This window comes from Amia ocellicauda, chromosome 6 (genome assembly GCF_036373705.1).
Source record: "Amia ocellicauda isolate fAmiCal2 chromosome 6, fAmiCal2.hap1, whole genome shotgun sequence".
NCBI lineage: Eukaryota > Metazoa > Chordata > Actinopteri > Amiiformes > Amiidae > Amia > Amia ocellicauda.
The window spans coordinates 6,732,496-6,760,313 of record NC_089855.1 but is presented as its reverse complement, the minus strand read 5'-3'; the positions used below and the strand labels follow the sequence as shown (position 1 = coordinate 6,760,313).

Below are 27,818 nucleotides of genomic sequence, written 5' to 3'. Positions count from 1 at the left end.
TCATAATAGAGCAACAGAAATAGTTCCTGAACTCAAATGTGTCCTAAGATGAGAAATGTAAAGAGCGCATATTAATACGTCTGAGGTGAACAGCACAGTTAACCCAAACAGCGTTCTCAAGCTTAATAAAGAAAGTAGGTCTAAAGAATGCAAATGTATTTATAAAATCGGAGGCACCATTTAAGCAGCTTGGCCATCTCCTAGGATCAGTAAACGACTGGTATATAAATTAGCAAGACAGACTGAACTGAACCTGTAAATAATTACTATATATTTTTTTTATTGTGTATTCCTCATGCCTTATTCCTTACTTTTTTGGATTATTCCATGGATCAAAATGAAAAGGTTTGCCGGTGAGAAACAGTGATAATAAGCCAGAGAAAGCACAAGCTGTAACCTTTTTTATTTGTATTTTCCCTCCTGAAACAACAGCAGCATCTGTCCTTGCTATGGGCTCTCAGGTGTGGGTGCCTGCTGGAGAAAACCCCCCCACCTGATGAAAGCGGAGTCCACCTTTGGTTCTGCACGGCCTGTCCTGGGGGGCTCGTTGTCGACTCGACACCGGAAAGAAAGTGGCCTCCAGGCAGCCTGCAGCGACTTCACCCCGCGACAAAGCCGTTTCTGCTGTGCCTTGAGGCATGCAATGAGCCGATGGGGGGGTGGAGTGATAAGAGTTGACTGGAAAACACCAGTGGGAGTCAGGGCTCTGTTTCTGCTCTCTTTTCATCCTTTTTTTTATATAATACTCGTTTCATCATTTTATTTATTATTTTTTGGACTAGTAGTCAATTCGGGAGGCTGACAGCGTTCCTGAAATGTAATTAAAGCAATGTATATATATATTCTTTTTATAGATTTTCTTTCTTACTGAAGGGACGAAGGAAAAGATTGTCAAACGTATTCAATTAATCATAATTAATTAAAATGCTAGGAGGAAAAAAACGAATCGCAAAACATAAGCAGAAATAAATGCCAGGAATAGAACCCAATATGAGTGTTGGTAACATTTTCACAGCGCAATATGACATCACAAGTTGCCACAGACGAACTCAAAGGCGATAAAAGTGCAGTATGTTCTGAACTTTTTCTAAAGATTAAGAAGGGAAAAAAAGGCTTTTAACTACAGCACTTGACCTGTGCTCACATTTCGAAGATGTGCGCATCATGTCAGACGCCGCTGCGGAGAAACAGAAAGGCTCGCCGCATTCAGCTTTACTTTTGATAGATCTGGCATTTTGTCTTTGGGGTCACAAACAGGAATAATTGCCGCTGAAGTTTGTAAAGGGCAACGACTATTGAACAACTCTTGTTCCTTAATTAGAGCTATGCAAAAAGGTTATAAAATGAGTCATTCGGCGTGCATTATAAAATCCATCTCTTTTTTCTTTCCTCTCCACTTTGATAGTTGTCATACAGTAATACATTCTGCTCTTTTAATTGGACACGATGGCAGTTCCTTCATCTCCTGGACTTGTGATCATCTCAGCCCATTTAACAGTCAATAACACATATAGAGAGTCATGAAATTAACATAATGCGAGTGTGCTTGTAATTACAGCCGGTCGATACAGTGTACATAATGGTACGGCGTGTTGCCCAGTCGTTATATTTTAGGAACTACCTATCCCACGTCTAACGCTGATGGATTGTTCGGATCGACGCTTTACTTCGCGAAATAAAAACATTCTACCCGGGAAACGCAAAAGCACAGACCCATAACCGCCTTACGGGAGCGGGATTTGTGTGCCGATGTCGAGCGACGGCTACGGTACCTACAGTACTGCGGAATATTGCTTCTGTTTGGGTAGTAGCAAAGTGCCGTACAAAAAGGACAGCTCTGGAAGTGAAGAAGATGAGTAGAAGACAGTTTGAGAGGCTTGTCAGGTTCACCGTGAAAAAGCAGCTAAAACGCTGAAAGCAAATTCCATATCCATCTTGGCGCACTCAACGCGAAGAGAGGCTGCTGAAATGACCTCTAAGATTATCCTTGGCAGCTGTAAGGTGTGTTTTGCGTATCCCTCACTGACACAAAAGGTTTCGTAGTTCGCACTCACATCTCTACAATTTCGATTCAAAGAGCCCCCTCCACCCCATGTCTGCCTGTTCCTTGCCTTCAAAGGAACCATGGACAGTTTTTTTAGGTTTTTTTTCCAGGGCAGTTTAAAGCAAAGCTAAGCAAACACTTTCCCTGGAGTCACGGAGGCAGCGGTATGAAATCAGTCTCCGTTTCCCCCGATCAGCGCTGGGTCATAAGTAGCCGCTGGCGACCGCCCCAGTCTTCAAAGCTTTCAGAGGCTTCATTGCATTATGATAATTCTGGCTTAAGGTCTCTCAACTTTGATGACTCTGATTGCGAGCTTCACGTCTGAACGCGATGCTGTTAAGACTTCAAAGGAGTAGTTTATATCATCTGCATTTTCCTCATTTAATTTCTTGCCGACTGCCTTTCCTATCATCTGCGTTCTACATGATTTGGTGTTGTCTCTGCACACAGTCATATTCGCCCAGCTAGCTGACTATGTAGGAGGGAAGAAATGTTATTTGAGAACATTTCCAAGCTGAAAAAAAAGACTGTTACATCTGTGAATGGACACCACACTAATTTGCTGTTTCTGCACTGAACTCTCCGTCTTTCCCCTCTTGGCCATTTTTGAAACACTTGTTTTGCTGCAAATAATTAATCCAATGAACAAATAGCCATTTTAGAACAAGCTAGATCTTGGAAACACCGGGAAACATAACTGGGCATCCCACAAGTAAGAAAATTACAATGTATACGATGTAGTTGACTTCAAACAGGCAATTGTTCAGTGTCCTCACCAACCAATGTCTGCTGTACCTGCTTTGAATCAAAATGCTATGCATATGGATCTTTCTATCTGTGTTATCATGAAGCAAAGACACAAGCGCTGGAATTAACTGTCAGGACTCAGAATTTCCATTTTTTCTCATCATGGGAACCTACTCCACCTCTTACTGCTCGCTTTCCACCCTATTGAAAACCCAACAGTCAAATATGGTTTGGCTGTTTATGATTTATGTTTGTAACCAGCAAAATAGTCTTGGTTTGACAATATCACAATTTCTGTTTCTGATCTGAGCTTTAAGGGACAGGAAGTGTGAAACGCAATCCTCGCTGAGCGTTGTGTGAGGTGAAGGATTTGAGCAGGACGGTATGCAAAGGTAATTACAGTGGCATCGTGTAATTTGAAGAATCAAAACCACGTAAAATATCAACACAACATTACAAGCATTCACATATCTGTGGAGGGTGTATCATCACTTTGCAATGCTCTGGAAATTCATGGTGTAAAGGACCAGACAGCATTACTCTGGAACAGCACGTTAGGAAGATCAAAAAGTGAAAGGTCATCAAGGTCGGGGACAATTATGTTTCAGGACTGACATGCATTCAGTGAAAGTAACAAATATATATATATATATATATATATATATATATATATGTTGGAATATATATCCACATGTATTGGAAGAATGAATGAAGACTATAAAAGTGAACAGTCCCAGTATATAACATTTACACACAAAGGATGTTGATGGAAATATGTTTCCGTAATTAATCTAGAAATACAGAATATTATTTGTATTAAACAACTTGCTCATAAGTTTGTGTTCAGATATTGTACAAAATGTTGATTAAATACCGAAACACAAGTTTATACTGACAGAAGATTGTGCCTGTAATGAGGATTAACATCTATACAGTATGTAGCTTTCAATGCAGAGCATAAATAAAACTAATTGGGAGATTCAGGCAGCAAAATGCTCAGAGGCAGAGAAAACAGGACAGCACACCAGAATGGTTAAAATTATTAAATGGAAATTAACAATAATGAAGCCACAGTGAAACAAATTTCATTAAAGAATTTAATTAATTTCACAATAAAGTTTTAACAATGTGTCGTCGTGCATTGTTCAGATTTCTATGCGTTGGGCATTTTGTGAATCCCAGTGCGACCGAGGAGCCAAAACGCTTGGTCTGTGGTCTCACAGCAGGAAATTACTTCTTTACATATTAATGCTGTTGTGTTCATACAAGAAGGAGTGGCAGGTTTTAAGGGAAAAGAACGTAACTAAGCACAGTGATACATTTACCTTATAAAATGGTATATTAGATGCAGTTCTACTCTTCAGCTACTGCGCTTTGAATGCCCTGATTTCCTGAAGACAAAGAACTGACATTGCACTCCTCAAAACAGAGAAACCAAAAGAGGGAATCAAAGCACTTTGTTCTCCTTCTTGAGCTGCAGAGAGCCACGCAACCTTCCGCACACAAAATGATGTCTAATAGGCGGAATGATGTTAATGAAATAAAAGGATGGAGAATTTCTGATTACCCTAATTTAAAGATGAAAGGAAAGTGCAAAGTCTGCAAGGAATACTCATGGGAAATAATGTATTCCTGTGCCGAGAGAGAACATGTTGTGAATGGTCCCCTGGCGGTTTGCACACTGAGAAGTTCCCGCGTGTGTCAACACAAGCCCGGCCGCGTGGGTTAACGAGAGGTGGAGGTCACGAGATCCACACAATATTCTGCCTCTCACTCCTGAATCAGAAATCACGGCTGAACAACAGATGTAGGTGTGATGGGTGGGGAAGTGTATACATATACAAATATGTAGTGTCCAGACTTTACATGTCATCATTAAAAATATATATTTAAAATATTTTATTTATAATTAAATAAGAGCGTTTCATTTTGAATTACACCAAAGAGAAAAATGTTGAGTGCCGTGGAGTGACTGATGCTTCAATACTCGGTCAAATCAGCTCAGTCATACGCTGGAAGCCCAAACAGCTCTGGCTTGAAGTCCTCCATTGTCCTCAGCACCAAGGTTGCTTCTTTTGTCAGCAGCGGATCAAGATTTTCATCAGGAATCATCACGACTTGCATTCCAGCCGACAGACCCGCCAGGACGCCATTCGGAGCATCTTCGAAAACCAGGCACTGCGGTCAAAGGAGATAAATCGGTGGGCATTTAATTTTAAAGCACAATTACACTGTTCTGATCCATCAATAACTTTTCTGTGATATGAGAGTGTGGTATCTACGAGGGGCTACATTTCCAAAACGTTTTCAATGCAAGTCAAATTAGCGCAGGCTGCCTTTTCACAGGTTATTTCACAGGTCTCGTTTAATGCACCTAATAACCCGTTTTGCACTTGGGCTACATTAGGCAGTTCAACCCAGCAACAATGTGCAAAAACACAAGAGGACAACACAATCTCCCCTTCACAATTTAGTTTTGGAGTATTTGTTATTCTGATTAGTCAGCGAAGAAAGAAATGACGCTAAACACAGAATACTGAGAATAGACTCTGCAAACCGGTTCTTCTGAGAATCAGAGCAAAGTGCAAACGACTTGAACAGCTGGGTAAAAACCTGCGTCCCTGAATACAGAACCTGTAATGATTATCTGTAGGACGGTTTACAAGTTGCCATAGACAGACATAGGACAGTGCAAGTGAGAGGCAGCCATCTTGTTCTGTTTCTAGTTTCAGACAGTCATAGCATTCCTAATTTTGTTTTAACTGCCTTAATTGAAGTTAATCTTGTCTGTAGTTTGCCTTAATTTAAGTCAATTCAGTTCAGCTGCTGAGTTGGTGAAAGTTATTTAGTCTAGGACTAACAGGATTTCAGTTGTGCCAGGTGAATCCAGTTGGAGCCAGTTAGGTGTGAATCGGGGACAAAAATAGTTAGCAAACTTTACAGATGATACTAAAATAGGTGGCTCAGCAGATAAAATCTTGGCAGCACAGGCTATTCAAAGGGACTTAGATAATATTCAATTGTGGGCCGACACCTGGCAAATGAAACTCAATGTGGACAAGTGCAAGGTATTACATGCAGGATGCAAAAATGTCCACTATAATTACACTATGGGAGGAACAGAACTAGATGAAGTAACGCATGAGAAAGACCTAGGAGTCTATGTGGACTCCTCACTTTCTCCATCCAAACAATGTGGGGAAGCAATAAAAAAGGGAAACACAATGCTCGGGTATATTGTCAAAAGTGTAGAATTGAGAACAAGGGCAGCGATGTTCAGACTGTACAATGCACTAGTTAGAGCTCATCTGGATACTGTGGACAGTTCTGGGCTCCACACTTCAAGAAAGATATCGCTGCTCTAGAGGTAGTTCAGAGGAGCAACCAGACTTATTCCAGGTCTGAAGGGAATGTCCTACTGAGAGACTGAGGACCTGAACCTTTTCACCCTGGAACAGAGGAGACTACGTGGGGACTTGATCCAAGTCTTCAAATTCATGAAAGGCATCGACCACATCAAACCAGAGGAGCTTTTCCAGATCAGCAGGGACACACGCACTCGGGGACACAAATGGGAATTGGGCTTCAAGGCATTCAAGACAGAAAACAGGAGACACTTCTTCACACAGAGAGGCGTCACAATCTGAACAAACTCTCCAGCGATGTGGCTGAAGAGACAATTTGGGAACATTCAAAAACAGACTGGATAGGATCCTTGGATCACTTAGTTATTAATGGACACCAAATGAGCATGATGGGGTGAATGGCCTCCTCTCGATTGGACACTTTCTTATGTTCTTATGACTTCCCTGATGTTTGTTTACACGTTTAAGGAAGAGTTATCCAGTTTAGATTGACAATTCGACTGCCTTCACGTCACAAACACACATTTCTGAACTCGACAGCAATCTTCTAGACTTCGCCTGGTTCTTATGGCATGTGGGACCAGGTAGTTTCTCTGTAAAACATTACAATGCCGAAACAAACTTTAGACAGATAATACGTAGAAGCTGAGCAATTAGCGGCCCTGTTCCTATTTCTTAAAGCTGAACAACAAAAGAAAAGTAGTTTCCCTGTATAAGCTCACTACAGAAATGTATGAGCACACAAAGTAATCACTTTATAATTAGGCTCGATTATGCATATTAAGTGGTAAATTAAGGATGTCCAGCGTTCTCTTCCCCCCCTCCATTAAGCCATCAACACGTTCCACATCCTGAAGTCTTTATTACAGGTTCCTGTGGACTGACTCTGCGGAAACAACATCCTGTTGAGAAGTTTAGACAGCGCAGTGCTTCTAACGCTGTTATGTTCGGAACAATTGCTGTCAGAAAACAAGAAAGGCATTGCCTGTGGGTTTTGTTGTTAACAATATACCTAGTTTATGGCATAAATCCACGGTCTCTAAAGCCCTCAATGAGATTTGAAAGCTGCAAAAGCACATCTCAGATATGGTTTGCCTTTAAAGAAGAAGAAGGGGAAAAAGTAGCTTAAAAGCGGCACAAAAATGGCATTATCAGGGTTTTTCAGAAACCTTTTATATCCAGACAGCACAAAGAAATGTACTTGACTAGCCTGCCATGAAAGACCTAATTGACTTCCGTGATGTCACTAAGCTTGTTGTATGAGAGCGGCCGATGATTGCGGAAGGTAATATGCATAATGGGAAGGCTTAACTAATTCCCTTGAACTAGAAGCAATTAAAACTCTTAATTACTAAAGAAGCCAGACAAATGACCCATAATTATTGTGGTTTTATTGTAACAGAAAATAAATGCATCACGCTTATGGTCTTTCTGTTATTGACACCTACTTCAGAAGCGTAGCATCAATCTCTGAAGATTAAGGAGGTTCACAAAGTCACCGGCAAGACGGGCTTCACAATTAGTCTACAGAAAATAAATCTAACACACAAAACGGCACCCTCGAGAGCCGCCTAGGAGATATTTCAGTTAAATGTCTAATATTGAAAATAGAAACAATGCCAAAAAGCTAAAAGTTACATTGAAGTGCTACAAATCATAAATTAACACAGTGAAATACATTTACTGCAGATGTAATATTAATCTCATGGAAATTGGCGACTGATTAAATGACTGTAATAAATCTAAATGTGATTTAGATAACAATACATTTAATGTCTTCCTGTGCAGTGTAATTAATGTATTTATACTTTCACCTTCTTCAATTACATGTAGTTCACGAAATTATATACAATTGTAGTTATACAAGTTATTAATCATAAGACAAGGGATTAAGAAAATAAATGCAGTGATCTCTAATATACTGATAGTACGTAAACACTGACTTCATGCCAGAAAGTTGAAAAAGTATACAAATACAGTATTTTTCTTCTTGAAACATTTGCTTTGTACCAAATTAAGGTTAATTTGTGAAAATACTAGTCATTTTATCTGAGGTTCTACCATCAGAAAAGCAAAATATTAAATAGCTGGTCTGTAAATATAATTCTGAGCTGAACTATATATTCGTTGTTACATAATCAAAAGAACACCGCAATGCAATGTCTTGTAGTGTAATTCAAATACAAAACAAGCTCCATCAGTCTTACATGATCGTGCAGATACAACTTACAGTGTTCATGGAAAACAGAACATCTGAACACAAACACAAAATTGCCTGTGTTCTTCTTAAAATTTGAATTTAAATAATGCAGATTTCTGATTCTTTACAATACATGGTGCTATGCATCAGCATCTACGGCCCCTCAAGCGCAGGTCAGCCCATACACTGACCAGAACTGTGTTACTCGCCTTAAGAAAATAATCCACACTTACTCTATTTCCTCATATAAAGACCTGGCAAGTGCTAACAATATAAACCCTCTTGTGTTGGCAGGGCTGGATTGGCACTTTGGTGTAATTGTAGCGTGTGTGTTTCTGTAATGAGGTACTCAAGCAGTAATTAAAATACTGATTATTAAAATAAACACAAAGGTTGTTTGTTATTTGTTATTCTAAGACCATTGGTTTAGGGCACACTGTAGGTGTCAAGACTTTCCTAATCTCACGAAAAGCTTAAAAACTAAAAAGGCGGTTTGTGAAGCTACTGTCCGCTTCATGACAATTTAATCAGGTGCAATTTAGCAAAACGTGGAGGTAAATCAGTGTTCGAGTTGTTTTTTTTAAAGCACCACTTGATGGATACCCCATTCCCTGCCAAGAAGCGACTATTTTTTCATTAATTAAAATTGCTACTACACTTGTAATAAAAAAAACATAATTGCTAATTACAGAATCAAATAAAAGTAATCCCTGATCCATGCATTGAAACAAACACACTGGGAGTTTGGTTTAATGCCACAATTATGAATCTACATTTTTCACCTCTCAGTGAACAAAAGCCACAAATACAATTATTAACAATCATACAATGTGCTGTGAAGCTCTTAAAGGTACACGACTCCTGAAGACTTTGTTAGATAAAACTAAAAAAGGATATTATCAACAACTTAGGACATACAACATTCCAATAATTGTATTTCAATGGATGAATTAGTCAGATCAAATCAAGGTGTTATATTAACTTGACCTGACAAAACAGACTATTATTAATTTGACTTCAAAGATGTGACTGATGCTTCAACATTACTTCTAAGAATATAAAAGACTATAATAAATATTGCTGCAGTGAAGTAAATCTCAGTAAATTACCTCTCTGTCGCCACAGTGCAATCTGGCTAGGCTTGCTTACGTTTATTTCTGCTGCCCAAACCTGCTTTAAAAACGGTTTCTGTTTCCCATTCAAGCCACAGAGATGCAGTGTGGCACTTATTCGCGGCTTCCCATTAAAAGGACACTCTTTAAACTACAGTCTGGTGATACTCGGCAATTTACTTGTCAAAGCAACTAACTAGTAAGTCTGTGCTTTGTTTTTAAAGGCAGTTTTATATATTCATGATTAAAACAAGTCAACTGGGTAGACAGGCACAGAGGGGGTGGAGTAATTAGCTAGTACTGTGCCCAAAGGGGCTGGGGTCATTGGCTACTACTGGGGGGGTTGGGGGGGGGAGAGAGAGAGAGAGATTGGTTTCATTCATTTTGTTTTGCACCAGTGTTGTTTTTGCCTGGTGATTATTTTAATAAAAGTATTTTTCTTCCATCTCCTGCCTCCTCTGTCCTATTATTCTCCAATGCCCCCCCCCCTCAAAGAGGGACAAGAAGGAGCAGAAATGCTGCGATACCACAGGGGAAATGGCCATTTCCTCTTACATTACTGTGTGCTATCTGGGTCAAAATGAACATTTTCTAACAACCAAACTATAAAACAAAAAATACCTTACTGATAAATGAGTTAATGTAATCATTAATCATCCTTTGCTGTAGGGTTATCGGGATACACAACAGAGGGATATACATTGTGAAGTGGTTTATTATTTTGTTATTTCGGACAGGAGTATTTGCACCCCAGTGCTTTTGTCCCGTCTCTGAAACACCTTCCTTGGGTTATAATTTAGATTTATTCTATAACTATACAGTGATTGTTGCTCCTATAAAATACAACACCTTTGTTCCCAGGAAAGGATATTGTCAACTCCTTTTCAATCTATGCTTTTTTCAGTACTGTACGAGTGTCATCTTCATTTCTCACTGCCAAAGTATAATTTTATTTCAAGTTAGACAAATTAAAATCTGCCAAACTCACAAAATAACACACAGAAGCCCCGAGGCACAACACACCACAGTGAGATCACATAACTAACAACATCACACTGTTGGATCAAACCAAGAGAATAAAGTGTTTTTTCAAAACCACCAAGGACATAAAACATTAAAAATACTCCTGTAAAGTCTCTTTATACACGCACACAGACACGTACACCGATCAGCCATAACATTATGACCACTGACAGGTGAAGTGAATAACACTGATAAACTCGTTATCATGGCACCTGTCAGTGGGTGGGATATATTAGGCAGCAAGTGAACATTTTGTCCTCAAAGTTGATGTGTTAGAAGCAGGAAAAATGGGCAGCGTAAGGATCTGAGCGACTTTGACAAGGGCCAGATTGTGATGGCTAGACGACTGGGTCAGAGCATCTCCAAAACTGCAGCTCTTGTGGGGTGTTCTCGGTCTGCAGTGGTCAGTACCTATCAAAAGTGGTCCAAGGAAGGAAAAGCAGTGAACAGAGTCATGGGCGGCCAAGGCTCATTGATGCACGTGGGGAGCGAAGGACTTAAAGGATCTGCTGCTAACGTCTTGGTGCCAGATCCCACAAAACAGCTTCAGAGAACTAGTGGAGTCCATGCCTCGATGGGTCAGGGCTGTTTTGGTGGCAAAAAGGGGACCTACACAATATTAGGCAGGTGGACATAATGTTATGGCTGATCTGTGTATATATCTATATCACCATCAGCCCATATTGATCCACTGCTGGACGAAGCCTCTGCAAGATGTTTCCACTTGTTTCAATCTAGAGCTTCTCTTTTCCTTGCAACGCCTGCAAAGTTTATGATTTCATCTTCTGTATGTTGTTTTTCATCTCTTGGTATCCATTCAATAGCTTCCCAGATGTATTTGGACTCTAGGTGCCCATTAAATCTTCTGACCACAGTTTAGTTTGTGAAGACCTGAGTTTCAGACACCCCTCAAGTGACCTGGCAGGACTGGTGTTCAATGGGGTCATTTTTATTTATTTCTCTTATTGATTCTCCAATTTTATCATCTTCCTTTTTCTCCTCCTGAAATCATCTCAACACTGCGTCTTCAGCTCTGTTTCAGGAAAGATGAGACCAAGCGCGACTCCTCAGATACACACAGGCCAAGTTGTCCGCTGATTCAAGTAACAAACTGTATTTCCAAACAGACAGAAACGCAAATGTAATTCACCCCTGCAGAAAAAAAACTATTGAACTGAAATACTATTAAAAAAGTTCCATAAATCTTAAGTATGAACAATTCCCCATAATGCCCACCATCTCTGCACTCATGAGAGGAGGTGTGTGTGTGGATAACACGGGTCTGAAAACACACCGCTACTGGAAACTGACATTATCATTACGTGTACAAAAAAAGAGAGATACAGATGCATCACCGACAGAAAGTGGAATAAAAGGAGAGATCAGCTTGAGAACGACAGAACTTGGGAAGATAAAAAACACTGTGTAGCGAAGAGCAACTCACCGGAAAAGCAGAGACAGTGATAAATTATATGCTGTATCTTTTAACTGATCAGTAGGCCCATGGCAGGCTGAAGGAGACGTATAACCTTTTATCATCAATATAATGGGAAATCATGTACTTCAGATGAAAAACTTAATTCACACAGGAGTCGCTTATTATTATGTAAAGCACCTGGAGCCGTCGGATACAATACAAATCACAGGATGAAGGCATCCGACACTGATGTCAGTCTTCAAAGTGCAAGGTTATGGTTGAAGTTAATGCTCTGCTGACATTCAAAAAGCTATGTTTGAGTATTATAATACACAGTGTCATTTCTAAACATTAAAGGCGAGGTGCTGAAGAACTAAAATCTCACAAATGTAAAATCGACATTATGGGCCCTTTGTGCATCAATTGACTAGCTTGTCTGTGTCAAAGTACTGAACCCGTGGTCCACTTAAGCAGCACAAAGGAAAGAAAGCACAGCTGCTGAGTTTAATCAAATCTGCTTACATTTTCAGACCCAATAGACAGATAGAACATAAGAAAGTGTCCAATCAAGAGGAGGCCATTCGCCCCATCGTGCTCGTTTGGTATTTGTTACAGATTGTGACGTCTCTCTGTGTGAAGAAGTGTCTCCTGTTTTCTGTCTTGAATGCCTTGAAGCCCAATTTCCATTTGTGTCCCCGGGTGCGTGTGTCCCTGCTGATCTGGAAAAGCTCCTCTGGTTTGATGTGGTCGATGCCTTTCATGATTTTGAAGACTTGGATCAAGTCCCCACGTAGTCTCCTCTGTTCCAGGGTGAAAAGGTTCAGTTCCTCAGTCTCTCAGTAGGACTTTCCCTTCAGACCTGGAATAAGTCTGGTTTCTCTCCTCTGAACTGTCTCTAGAGCAGCAATATCTTTCTTGAAGTGTGGAGCCCAAAACTGTACACAGTATCCAGATGAGTCCTGAAAGTGATGGTATGGCCCCCACAGAGCCCTGATCTCAACATTGAGTCTGTCTGGGATTACATGAGGAGAGAGAAGTAACTGAAGCTGCCTAAATCCACAGAATAACTGTGGTTAGTTCTCCAACCTACCTCCCGAGTTCCTTCAAAAACTGTGTGCAAGTGTACCTAGAAGATGTCTCAAATGGTGGTCACACCAAATATGGAATTGATGTAATTTTTCTTCTGTTCACTCACTTTGCATTTAGTTAATTGATGAATATAATCTATTGACGTCTATTTTTGAAAGCATTCTTACTTTACAGCATTTTTTCACACCTGCCTAAAACGATTGCACAGTACAGTAGATAGATATGAAATGTGGGAAGATAAAATCATAAACCTTGTAGGCATGACATGGAAAAGAGAAGCTGTAGATCGAAGCAAGTGGAAACATCTTGGGGAGCATTCATCCAGCAGGGGATCAATATAGACTGATGGTGATGGTGATTATATATATATATGAATGATTAGAAAAACTGAAATCCATGGCTCTTTACGTTATTTTATGTACTGTAATGAAACTATCTGACATACCGGCTAATAAATGAGATTCACTGGTGGTAGACCGATGACAAACACGTGACGCAAGTCCCAGGTGCTACAATTGCTTCATCTTGGCTATAGGTAACCGTCAGTCATGACAGTTAGAAATTAAACTGTTTACAAGTCTGAGAAAGATAAGCGGCTGGGGTGTCTTAATTGTATTGCACCATACCGAACACTTCTGTTGAGCAGGAGCACGGGAAGGCCAGTGGGAAATAATCCAAGTTTAATTTTGTCGATATCTATTGTTTTGGTTCAACGAGAGAGAGAAGTGTTTGTGGAAACCTGAGAGGAAAACAATCTTTGTTTTCTTTTTTAAATCGACTGCAATCGAGTGCAAAATGATGTGTGTTGTAGCATTTAAAACAGCAATGCTGGACATTAAAGCTTTAAATAAACTATAAACATACTTCCCAGTGTTTTGTAGCATCAGAAAGAACTTTTATATCAAGTTGTCCTCAGACGGCTTCTATAAACACTTGGGAGAAATGTTCTGGTTCTTTCACTTTTATAATATATTAATGCAATTTATTCAAATCTTTTTCTCTCTCTTCAGGAATTGAAAAGCGAGTAATTTCTATAAGAACTGATTTATTTTCTTAAGGCATTGCATTCTCCCTTTCAAAGTCTCCAGCACAAATGTCAGTATGCTGTAGCACACATTTGTTTAATTTATACAATCTATCATGTGCTTGTTTTCCCTAAATGAACTCAAATGACAGAGGAAGCCAGAGAACAAACAAAACAAAAGCATAACAATTCAAAATCAAAAGCAATGTACTGTCTTGAATTATAATTTAAACCCAGTAAATTAATTTCAAAGGTGCAGATAAAGTATATACTATATGCACTTCAACTATGTGCTTCAGGTGTAAGCTGCAAAATTAACAAACTCACTCAGCTCATTGTTTTCAGAGACGGGTGACGTTAAATGTATACAGCTCTCCAATTCCAGTCTTCCTCAAATTCAAAATCAAAAAATGTTCAGAAACTCAGTTCAGTTATCTAAGAGCATATACTGTACACAATCTGATTCAGCTTTACAAAAATGTCATCTTATTTCACATTGAACTTATTGAATCTAAAATAAAATCTAGTTTTGTTTTGCGTTTTACTTTCTAACAAGAAATGTCTCTCCATTAGATTTCTGTGCCGAGTGCAGGGGCGGTTGCTTACAGTTCCTCAAGTGTCACAGATATTGCTGACATTTCGTCATTCATTTTTATGTCATAGAAAATTTGAGAATAATCAACTATCTGTATTCATAGAAAATATCATATTAAAAAAGCTACAAAGTTCTATAACCGTATGTTTGGAAGTTACTCCGTTCCAAACTGTCCATCAAAGACTTTTAAAAGCAGAGATATTTATGTTTAAATCTAGAACTACAAATTACTCTTCAGTTATTCTTTGCAGTTGAACCAACATTTTGTCTTCTGCCATATTGTTGCTGGCACTCTCTTTGATAGGAACATTACACTTATATTAAAAGAAACACAATGTTTTGCCTCCTTCCTGGGAAAGCTGTATTTCTGAAAACATGCATCTCCAATCCATTTGCATAGATTAACATCCAATCTATGCATACATCACCCTTATTCCATGCCTGCTAAAGTAATTTATGTGGTTTTATGGTTTGAATGTTTTTCCTTTACTTCACTTGCTTGCACGTTGGACATAGATTGAGCGATATCACTCAGACTTCATTCTCCAATAGCCTAAAAAACCAACATATATGCAAGAACTCATTACTATGCATAAACTGTCACCATATAACTTATAATCACTGAAAATGGTGGATGTGTCACTCAAAATCTGTAGCCCACCGCATGCCTCGAATATGCCCTGACACAATAACAGTCCCCAGAGATCCCGTATATATGTATATATATATATATATATATATATAGAACACATTTATTTGATGGTGAGAGCAGAACGGAAAGCAAGCTGAAGGGAATGATCATATAACCTACACATTCATTTTTTTATAAATCAGTCTGAGTGTTACCCATAGGGTATGCTAACCAGTTTGAGAATAGAGGATCATGATTAATTAGGCCCTAATTATTCCTTGCAACCACTTGTATCATAAAACTGCTGCAGGTCTCTGATGTAGAGGGATACATTTTATCATGGAATCAGTGCTTCTCTCTCTCCTTTTCTTTTTTTCACCTTACAGTTTCTTCCCGTGATTAATAGTGATTATATTAATCGAGAATTCATTACAACAATCGCTAATTTAGCTCCAACAACCTGTGACACGTGAGCGGCGTGTTCGAGCTCAGAGCTGTCACCGGGTGCTTGTGAACTCACGTCACGTCGGAGGGCAGAAGGTGCTGGAGCATAATTTATTATTCTGCAACACATTTTGTCAAGTCCCTTAGCAGCTGCTTCGCACTTTATCAAGACAAATGCAAGTTAAAATAGGGGTGCCCTAAAGAGTAAAGGACTATTAGGCTATAATTTGCATCTTCTAAAACAGACATTATTTTATTTTGTTTCATAGGAAGCCGATCTCTGCACACATACCTAAACAAAGGGGTGGGGCGGGGAGAATTAATAGCAGCAACATTGAGGTCAGTTTTAAGATCAGATTGTCTCTTACCCTAAATAAGGTTCACATGCTTAATGCAAATATGTTTAAACACAAATTGTGCTCTCGGCAGGAGCATTTGGTGCTTTAATTATGTGTTAAAATTCTCAGTCACAACTGAAGCCAAACTCTGTGTCACCTGTGCTGTTTCAGTGTCCGCCTGGATTGATCACTCGCTGATATATGTGCACATGCTAATTTTGACGTATGGCTTCCTCCACTAAGCACTCGGGGCTAGATGTACTAAGATCAGTCGCACTAAACACACACACTGTGTCATTGTTGTGCAGTGGCAAAATAAAACATAATATCCTGCATCCTAAGAGAAGAAATTATAACAGAGAGAGAGAGACAAAGTACTGACTTAAATATATTTAACGACATCTTCGCGTGAGAAGCATTGTGTGAATTGTGCGGAATTTTGTGAATTTTGTTTGCCTGACGTGCATAGCCAACTACACAACTCCACACTGGTCTTGAGCACAGCAAAGACAATGCACTGGTCCTTAGATGTGCCTGGTTATAGCGCTCCTCAGTGCAGGTGAAGTAGGATTCAGTATCTGTGTCCGTATATAATAAATGCTTTCAATATCTCACATCACACTGTGCAACACAGTTACCTTTACGAAACATCAAGCTTTGAATTATTTAAAACCACGCCAGTGCAATGGCAGGTTAAAGGCATGTGAAACATGGGTTTTCAAGTCCCATCATCATAGGTTTGCTTCCCTAATACCCAGACATTTCCCTCTTTCTCTTTCCTTTCAGCCGGTTACATATTTGACTGTTCTTAAATACAGAGTCATCCACTGACCCAGGATACTTTGCTACATTCATACATTTCTATAAACATGCTCTGAATGCATGGGAGCTACACGCGTACAGTCTATTGCACCCAACACATGGGGGAAGCCTGAAATTCAAAAGAAATGTCGTTTTTAAGGTAAGGTTTGTAGGTCAAGCATGCTTTTAGGAAAAAATAAGGCTTTATACATTTGTCTCAAAAGCATAAAGCACAAGTGGCAATACACAGGAGGACGAGGACTGAGCGATGTTGGCAACTGCTGCCACGGCCCCCTGCGAAGACCCAGAGGCAAGAAGATGCAGTGAATAACAGTCTCGCCTCGGCAGAGATAGCACTGCTCCTCTGGGTGGCAGGTCTCTTGGATCTGTTACTCCATCCAGCAGCTCAATAACTGTATGGCTGGCCAGTCTGTACCCGTTTCCGATTCGTTCTTTTGATTTTGGTGAAGTTGCTGTGTTGCCTTTTAAAGGATTACCGATTGCAACTGATTAAAACTTGCTTTCCCACAGGTCTTAGCTAACTGACGCAACTGTAAGTGCTGGTAACCCTCATTTCCACATTGTCTATTTGTATATCCACACCATTGGCACAGAAACACTCAGAATTAAATATCCATCAATGGCTTAACCGCAAAGACAAATTATTTCCGCAAAAAGTTCCGTAAACCAGACGAAAATCATTGCGCTTGTTTAGTATGTGTCCCCCAACATTTCCGACCCGTTTGGACTCTTAAAACATGATCAATCCTTCAGTACATACAGCCTTATTTATTTGCATTTCAAAATCTGAAATCGGTAATTTCGGACCGGATTACTGAAGCTCTGCCTTCAGAAAGTCCTTCATGCGTGCTGGAGGAGCCGGTTGATCTGTATAATACCACTTGTAAATATTATCAACACCCTCGACATTGTGAAACAAGGCCATGTGCTCGCCTTCTGTTGCCCCCCTTGGCACGGCAGCAACCGGTGAACAACGGAGGCCGCTGGTCTTCAGCAGGTGGAGAAACACTGATCTGACTATTCGCTATCAGGTCTGGAAGCGGCTTCAGTGACCCGACAGGAATACACTCACACATTTTCATTTTTATTTTAAGCTGATGAAAGATTCTGAATTAATCCCTTATTTCAAGGTGATTTGGACTCGGTGTTCTGCTATTAACTGCAGCGAAGAATGGCATTGGATATTACATTTGCCATTTGAACACCAGTCGGGGTGAAGGGGCTTTATTTCTAAACAAAGCTGCTGTCTTGTCTGGGCCATTAACACACCTTTTTGCCCAAAGTCCTGCCAGCTGCCATGCTATTACTAACACTGTCCAGAAAACGAGACGCATCCTCTCCCAGTTCATCGCTAACAACATGTCTTTCAAGTGTTACATTTGTAATAAAAAAAAATAAGATCTCACCGAGCACTGGAAAGGTACCATCTGTTCTTAAACAAACTGCCGTTACACCTTTATTAAAGAGCCAGATCTTTATCCAGGGATTATGAGTAAACACAGCCCCATCTAAATGTCAGCCAATTTTGTCTCAGGTTTTGGAGCATCTGCTTTGCCGAGCAGCACTGCGATTACTAGGCCAGTAAATTGGCTAAAAGATCTACTTCAGCCGGGTTTTTATCCTCAGCGTGGCATGGAAGCAGCTGTTTGTGAAGTTGGTGATGATAAGATTATGGATGCGCACACTGCGGCCCCACTGGTTCTCATTTCACTGGACCTCCCCGCAGCCTTTGATTCCTCAGACTACTGCCGACTTGTAAAGTGTCTCGAAGCTGGGTCTTTGCGACTGAATATCTGTTGACTGAAGTCCCACTCTAGCGGTAAGAGTTTGTATTTCTCAATTACATCCGTCACCGGGAATAAGAAGCATGCCTTCAATGCGCCTTCACCCTGCCTCAGAATACGCTAATTAGCTTTCCTTTCCCCCTAAAACAACTGTTTAAGAGGGTATCTGTGAATGGGAATGATTTACGGTGCAAATGAAGACTGGGGAAGACGGAGGGGTTCGGAGAGCATCAAAAACAGGGAACGGGACACTGGGAACGCACTCTGTTGTGTGAAGAGTGCCATTACACACTGCCTTGCCTCTAAAGCAAGAGTCTGTGAACAGTGATGGCTCCAAACCCGAACAGAAGTCTCTCAGCTGTTCAGTAGGGCTCCGAGATGGAAGGAGCACATCCTTCTCAAGGTGCCGTCTGGGGTCACTGGTCTTTATGAAGGGAACCAGGACCACCAATAAGTACCGTGACATCCTGGACAACACGTACAACTACCAGCATTGATGGACTTTTATAGCAACAGGGAACAACATAGTGGTTGAAGAAATATAATCATAGCCTGCTCAGAGTCCTGACTTGAACCCCGTAGATCATTTGTGGGCTGAAATGCAACAGAGGTTTGGGAAGAGTGCAGAGAACAACTTGAGAGCCCACCATAAACAATATAATACTTACAAGAATACTGTTCACCATAACTAAAAGTGTCAAGCTTTTGTCCATTATATATATACAGACGGGTGACAAATTAAAAGAAAAAAACAGAATAAATGAGTGGAGGAACATAACGAATGCAGATGCCTCCAAACAGGGCTCACTGAATGGTGTTACGAGTATGACAATGATGTGAATCATATGCTATGGCCAGATCTCAACCCAATTGAACACCTATGGGAGATTGTGGACCGACGTGTTAGACAGCGCTCTCCACCATCATCATCAAAACCCCAAATGGGGGAATATCTTTTGGAAGAATGGTATTCATCCCTCCAGTAGAGTCCAGAGACTCGTAGAATCTGTGCCAAGAGCATTGAAGCTGTTCTGGGGCTCATGGTGCCCAACACCTTACTGACACACTTTATGTTGACTTTTCCTTTAATTTGTCACCCGTCTGTATATGTATTGTGATGGAGTGTACATTCCCAGAGGTGAACTGGGAGGCTCTGGGACCCTGGGGATGGAGAAAAGTGCATTCTGTCTTGGGAAAGGAGGCTGAAGTCATGGCAGCCATGTTGGTAGAGCCTCATCAGGGTGTAAATCAGTTGTTGTGGGATGGGCTTAATGGGATAATTGGATGCACTTAATTATTTAAAAGCACTCCCTGCCCTGCTAGTTTCTGGTCCAACCTATGTCTTAATTACTTAATTGAATGGTATATTGCATTGTTATGTCAATTAAGGATTCAGTTAAGCAATTAAGACCTCAGTTGGAACAAAAACCAGGAACAAAAACCAGCAGGGCAGGACCGGTTTGAAAACCCCTGCACTTGGGGAACAAAAGGAAAAGGGAAAACAAAGGAGAATTTGAGGAAAAGAAAACCACAGTGTGGCTTTGTGATGAAAACTAAGATTTCCCCCAAAACCCCCTACCCCACTGACTGGGTAAATAGATGTAGCTGTTCCTGGTGAGACTATTTAATTTGTGTATATTTGAGGACCCAGAGAAGGGTTAGGTTTTTGTTTACAATAAATGCATAGCACAACATTTCAACACATACCTGTGCATGTGTGTGTGAGCGCAGTACAGGGCAGCTGATCCTTCACTATATATATATATATATATATATATATATATATATATATATATATATATATATATATATATATATATATATATATATATATATATATATATATAACCTTTATGTTTAAGGCTTAATGCAGCATCTCTTACCTTTCCATTGGGAGGCGGTGGGTTAAATCTCTTAGCACACACCAGAAAGGCATCGGGCTGTGGCTTGCCACTCTTCACATCTGGGTCATCTCCCAGCACAATATGATCGAACAAATGGAAGAAATCTTTGTGTCGGCTTGTTTTCATTTCAAATGTCACCCTCTCAGAGCTGGTGGCGACGGCCATGGGGATGTCGTTTGTGTGCAGATGGCGGATCAGCTTCTGAACTCCTGCGCATAAGGAGAAGATATGCCGATAAGAAATCACACATTGATGCGTCGACGCTGTTGGCATCTGACTGCTTCGTACAGTTTCACCAAGCAAGCACTTTTAATAGTGACAAACGCTCGAGGAGCAGAAATTCGGATCTTGAAGGGGATTATGAATCAATCGCCCCCAAACAGATCTATGTTGTATCATTATTCAGAAGGGAAGTACTATTTCCCTGTCTTCTCTTCTTGACAGGCATGTTAGTAAATGGCAGAAGCCTTGCTGAAACCCGAATTCTCATCTCCGTGGGGATTTGATTTCACAATGCACCTTAGAGATCACAACACAAACCATACCATGGCACCGCAGCTGAAAACAGAATGGCCTTCTTCAATTGCTTTTGGTTGCACTCCATCCCAAATTTTACTCCATAAAGCCTGTTTTGTGTGCCTGCTGCACCATGACACCTCAAAATGAATTTGTTACACAAGCCCATGCTTTAATGCATTAAACTAAATTAATATTTTATGGAAAGCAAAAACAACTTTCAGATACTGACGTTAGAGAACCAGAATGACTTCAAATTAAGTCCCACATTGAAACAAACTGTAACAAATGTAACGAGTAATAATGATACACAAACACACACAGCAGACTCCTCACTGCATATCTGTAACAATTTATAATTGAAGTGTGTGAAAGTGTCAACACAAAGATTGGACAGGTTATATAAATACACAAACTATGAGGGGGATAATGTGTGCACACACACAAAGGGCTTCAAAAGTGTTACATTATATGAATTATTAAACAATGTACATATATTTGAAGTAGTTGTCATGGGGCAGACATTAAAAAAAAAAAAAAAAAAAAAACAGTTCCTATTGTTATTTGTATGGTAGTGGCCTATTGCTAACTGTTTACAACAATCAGACAAGCCTGTTTCTGTGAAGCAAAACTGTCTCAGCTGTAAAAAGCATGTGTACCTAATGCTGCATTTAAGCAAGTAATGTTTATTCATATAAAATTACCTTAACACAACTCTAAATGTGTTGTTCTGTATTTCTATCACAAAGTACAATGAAAGAATCATGCATTTCACAATCAAACACACACAGACATACGGATGAAAATGAATCATATCAGGCTCAACTTGCTGGCAGAAGAGCTATTTTTAGTGCAAAATTGCCTCGCAAAACAGGTTCCCCCGTCGTCCATCATAATTAGCACCCTATTTTGCAGCTTCAAATCAGTATAAATGGCCTGTGCGTTTCCAGGAGATGTTCAAGGGTATGAAATGAAAACCGAGCCTCTGAAAACACACCATGCCACAGAGTTCACCCTCACTTGCCTCTGACCCCTCTGTGTCTCTCTGCCTCGGGACTCCCACCCTCTCTGGCACCCTTGACCCTTCCTCCTTGAACTCCAGGTGCATCTCTTCCCCTGCTCTTTTAATCTCTTCTCCAGTCACGTCTGCATAATCTGTCCTTTCGTATCTACCAACTCATCTCAGACTCCCGGTCCAGGCACCGATGCCCATGTAGACCACACTACTGCTTCCCTTGGGATTAGCTTTGGTAGGACCAACTACACAAGAACATCAGGACTAAAACCATCTCCCACCACCGTTCAGCACCTCCTCATCATTAATCTGTTCAGGCTGTACTTGACAGTCAGTCCCTACCTGGCAGCCACTTCTTGGCGTTGCTGCTGTCCTATTTCACTAGACACTTAGCTTGCATTTCCCATTGCACGCCATTAAATGCCTTTTTACTTCCTGCACGATGTAAATGTGTGTATGCCTTTAATAAACAGAACAGCTAGAGACTACTATGACTTTCATGAAAACACAGTATTGTAAGTCCCTTTGGTTAGAAACAAATGACAAATGAAAAAAATATATACAAAAATGATAATGTGCCTAATTATTAATAATAACTTGATTCAAGTCTTCAAAATCATGACAGGCATCGACCACATCAAACCAGAGGAGCTTTTCCAGATCAGCAGGGACACACGCACCCGGGGACACAAATGGAAATTGGGCTTCAAGGCATTCAAGACCAAAAACAGGAGACACTTCTTCACACAGAGAGGCATCACAATCTGAACAAACTCCCCAGCGATGTGGCTGAAGAGACAATTTGGGAAGATTCATAAACAGGTTTGACATTAAATACACCTTTAATACATTAAGGCAGCTTACGGCAGTATCAAATCCTGTAACTACGACCTTCATGAAAACAGCTTGAGCACAAACACACACACACACACACACACACACACACACACACACACACACACACACACTTCAACATCAGCATTTTCTTTATACGGCGCAGCACAACAGAAGAGTATTTTACAAGGCTTACTGGTTAATGTGACAATTTATTAAATGTATTAGATGGCACGTAGCCTACAAGTGTAAACACTTTTAAACCCCCTGTTGACCAAGATTTGATTTACTTAACAAAAACATATTTTCCCTCTTTCTGAATATACATAAAGACTATGCCCTCATACATACAGATGTTGATGCACTTCCTTATACACTCCACTATTACTCTTATTTGATGTGCATTTATTCAAGAACTTTTAATTGCCGGAGCGGTTTCGTACTGGAAATGAACTGGAATCGCCTGCTCGGTCCCCTCTGTGGACCACATTTCTGCACACACTTGAACTACCACTGTATAGAGTCCTGCCATGCATTTCAGTCCATACTTTAGTTTAAATTACTTCAATTAAGCTTTTGGGCCATTCCTCGCAACATGCAGAATCGGTCTAAGATCTCCTATTAAACAGATTAGGCAATTAAAATTAAGAAATGTGTTTTTATTATTGATCTTATAAAAGCATTCCATTGGAAACCGTCTCCAAAAATAGCCGAGCAGTTTTTTTGTTTTTTTTAATTCCTCAATCGTGTAAATACTTGCCAATAAAGAAAATATGTCATACAGGGCAAACATTAGTCATAAGTGCATTATTATAATTCTGTATTTCTCATCTGCATCTACAACTGAGGTGTTTCTGTTTGTAATGAAGCTGAAAAGCAGAAGAAAATAAATATGCATGAGTCATACAGAACATCAAATTGAAATGTATTGAACAGATTCATATTTCTAAATCATCCCTCACGCAGTTACTAACACCGACACGCTGTGTTTTACATTCCTAATACAAATCTCTAATGCCTGCGAGTCAAATTATGTTAAAAAGTTTTCTGCTTCTCTCCTGAATAATGGCCCATACAATAAAACACTACGCATTCCTGATACACAAAGGAACATGGGAACCATAATGAATCCACCTCGGGATATGCTGCTCCTCACTTCATTGCATTAAAACCAAGATGGATCCTGTAATTTGATTTATTACGACACCCAAATAGCCCACTGACCGTCGCAATAAGGTATCCTGTCCCCGTTTTTTAATGGAATTGTTCTATTATATAACGCGCCTCCAGTGAATAAAAACCTCTCTGAAACATCTGGGCCGCGCTATATTTGGAAAGAGAGAAGCCAGTTGTGGGGAAGCAGCCGGCCAGGTGCTCCCCCCTCGTTAATCCACCTTCCCCGGGGTCCCTCTTCCGTCTTGTGTTTCCAAGTAGAGACCTGGGCACGAGTCCGCTGCACTACGCAGGCATACTTCTACTCCATCCTCACAGAGTCTGTCACCCAAGCCAGGGAAATGGGAAACAGTAGTGTCGACTTATTAACAACAGCTTTCTTAACAATAGTACATCAAGTCTGAAGCAAATTAGCGGCACCTTTGACACATTTACACACATAAATACCAGCAAAGTAAAATAACGAGCTCCACCTGACGAGAGCTGATAAATTTAATACGAAAATGAATTGTTCCCGGTGTAATTGCTCCATAAAGTTGACAATTATCTTGAACCCTTTAAAAGGCACGGTGTTCTAGATAAAACTGGAAATAAGGGCATTGCTTTGGGTACTTTATTTTTACTCGTGCTGCTACTATAACTAGTAAAATGTATTAATAATATGTGGGTATAGCTTTGCCTTCCCTCTGCACATGTTTCCAGAATCTGAAGAACTACCTGCACTGATCGTTTACTTCCTAAAGATACAATAAGCATATTTTTTGACAAAGATAAAGAAAGAACAGTTACAATGACTCTGCCTTTATGCTTTATCTTATATATTCTGCTCTCACCTACATGCATTCCTCTCACCCTGCCTCTCGAGTTTACTGTTCAGACTGTACCATTTGTTTTAATCTGTTTTAACTACCATATCTGTACACCACGATGTTCCTGTCACACAGATCTTCTGTATATGTTGTTCCCTGTAATGCGCTGCAAAATGTATTTTGTAGGGAGCTGTTACGCTGTGTGTTAGTTTGATAAGACACGATCGTTGCTGTGCATAAAGGCATCAGCTAAATAACATCGTAATGATTTTAATAAACCAACAGAAACGTAACAGGGGTGACGGAACAAAGAGGATGTGTTCAGAGATCTCAAGATCAAAGCTGAAGAGGGTCTCCTAGCTTCACTAGGTTTAACCAGTTTAGCATCTGCCTAACTCTTCTAAACAGGATAACAGGAAACCCTATGAAATATTTACACACACGTGCATTTGTCCCTTAATGTTGTCACTGTTTTAACTCCCGTTGCTTTGCTTCTTATGGTTTTATTATTCTAGTTTGGGGCTTCTGCTGAGCAGTTTTCTGTGTCGGCAGCGTGCGCCCTGGGAGAAATCTTGACAGGGTCCTGCAGGATGCTCCAAGATCCCAGAGGATCCTTAGAGATCTTACAGGATCCCACACAAGGAGGTTGTAAAGCTGGTAGAAGGGATCTCAAATGTCAAAACCAGTTTTACCTCAACACACATACAACTCGCTTCAATAACCTTTACTAACACAATTTTTTTGACAAGCATAGAAACAGTTTCTGGTTATCCCATATCCACAGTACAGCCTTTGCTGGAATATAAACATAAGGGCAATTCTATATGTGTATTAGGAGCAACCACAAGGGTTTCCCATCTCTTTGCTTCGAACATAATCACAAGCACCATCCGTAACCACTTTCATTTTCTATGATTTAGCCAACATCGACAGCTAATTCCAATCACTGCCTCCAATCACAGTCTGTGAACTGATAAGACTGTTCCTTCTACAACGAGACTAACCCACAGTGCAAACAGACCCCAAGAGTAATTAAGTCGTTTGTAATTCCTTAATCGTGTAAATACTGGCCTAATAAGGAAAAGTATGTCCCACATGACATCATTCATAAATCATAATCCATTTAACAGGTAAATAGTAGACACATGAGGGAAAGACAGGTGATGTATGGGACGCATTTTCATATCTGACCTACATATGGATTCTAATACGATACAGAACTCTGAAGAAACAATTCAAAAACCAACAAACGTATCCAATTATATATCACAGATGCCCTGGAGACACATATTGTCTTGTTTCAGCCTTTCAACAATACATATCTCTAATACATTAAGTACCATATGGGATTTAAATGTAATTTTATGGTTATGTGGGTTAATTCACAACTGCTGTTGCAATGTTTGTGTTTTAAGTGATTTGAGGTTAGAAAATATGAAATGAGCCCTTAGTGGCTTCAGGGGATAGACAGGGCACAGAGATATAGTGTTATCTGCACACGCTGCCCAGGTAATTACAGTTTTCTTAAAAAGATCCAGTGAATCCCGACAGTAAAACACTTATACTCTTGTTTTTGTATGTACAGATAGATATCAAACACAATCATTTTAAATGCTAGTATATAAACAGAACAGCTCTAGGTTATGACACTATCTTTAAGTCACTGTCAGCCTCAAACTGCAATCTGTGGCGGGGAAAGCAAGGCTGCCAATACAGGACAAGCACACACTTCAACAACATTCATGCACAACAAGACATCGGATCTTGAAAGCTAAAGCTCCCTTATATACACACAAGCAGGGTTTCAGTGCTCACAGCGGAGTGCACATCACTACTGTACTACTACTGCGTATTATTCATATCACTCTTCTTATAACCTGGCATGAGCTGAGCTGAAGGGAACAGTTGTGTCTGTTTCATGCGGGTCTCCTCTAGAAGCTGCTCCGCCGTCATGGGGAGCTCCAGGGAGTCTCGGATGACGGTGGCAGCATCCAAGGCCTTCTTGCCCATCACTGAGGACTTCACTGCCCAGGTATACTGCTTTCCAAAGCGGTCGCAGACCTCCTGATAAGACACTGTATACAGCCTTTCCGTATCTGGGGGGGGAAAGCGCAGTGTTAGTGTGATATTATAAGGCAATCAAACAGCAAATGTGTGGCAATAATCTGTAGCCATTTTGCTTGATTGATATATCTGTTAAACATTGCATAGCTAAATGCATCGAAATGTAACCTTAATCAGTGCGTTTATTCACACAGGTTCACAGTGTACATGGTTTATGTTAACATACACCTATACTATAGGATAATAAAACATCCCTGAAGGCGAAACAAGGATAACAAAGTTTCAGGAGCGTCTCAATGCTGCAGAGTCGATACAGTAACCCTTACACCACGTGTGTCTGTCTGTGCTGGTCAGTCAGTTACTTTCGCTGCGGTCGCTCGGGAAGCTGCATTTCAGTTGAAACGAATAAATACATATGATGTGCTTACATACCCAACAGCAGCCCGTCCATGTCGAAAATAACATGAGTTACAGGTTTAAAATTCGCCGCTGTCCCTGCCATGATTATTGTGATAACTAAACTACAGGTAAAACAGGAACTGAACAGCGGGGGAAACCGGTGGACAACCAAAATTCAAGTATTCGTCTATCTAATCACATTAGACATTGTTACCAAGTAGAGACTTTAAACCTAATTATGGTATATAATTATATCACTCGTCTTTGTTACAAATACATTTAATATCTATATTTATGGTTTATATATATATATATATATATATATATATATATATATATATATATATATATATATATATATATATATATATATGTTAAATACAATTAGAGAAACGGTTATAGTTGGCCAACAATACTGCACTGATAGATGGGATATGTAGTCCACTTTAACCTCCTCTTTGGCATTTGT

General features: G+C 40.1%; 1 protein-coding gene across 1 annotated transcript; it reads right to left on the bottom strand.

Moving 5' to 3' along the window:
* Positions 1-3,874: 3,874 nt before the first annotated feature.
* Positions 3,875-27,531, bottom strand: pudp (pseudouridine 5'-phosphatase). The gene is made up of 4 exons (XM_066705957.1): positions 27,383-27,531; positions 26,764-26,982; positions 20,519-20,748; positions 3,875-4,969 (listed from the first exon to the last, which is right to left on the bottom strand). The coding sequence occupies exons 1-4, from the start codon at positions 27,450-27,452 to the stop codon at positions 4,793-4,795; spliced, it is 696 nt and encodes a 231-aa protein (XP_066562054.1). The 5' UTR covers positions 27,453-27,531; the 3' UTR covers positions 3,875-4,792.
* Positions 27,532-27,818: the final 287 nt, after the last annotated feature.

What these genes read in the sequence shown, in the direction of transcription:
- pudp (XM_066705957.1), bottom strand. Translation starts at nt 27,452, where the DNA reads ATGGCAGGGACAGCGGCGAATTTTAAACCTGTAACTCATGTTATTTTC. An exon ending in CATGGACGGGCTGCTGTTGG is followed by an intron (nt 26,983 to 27,382) that starts GTATGTAAGCAC and finishes TTCCCCCCCCAG; the next exon opens with ATACGGAAAGGCTGTATACA. An exon ending in TTCAGCTCAGCTCATGCCAG is followed by an intron (nt 20,749 to 26,763) that starts GTTATAAGAAGA and finishes CCTTATGCGCAG; the next exon opens with GAGTTCAGAAGCTGATCCGC.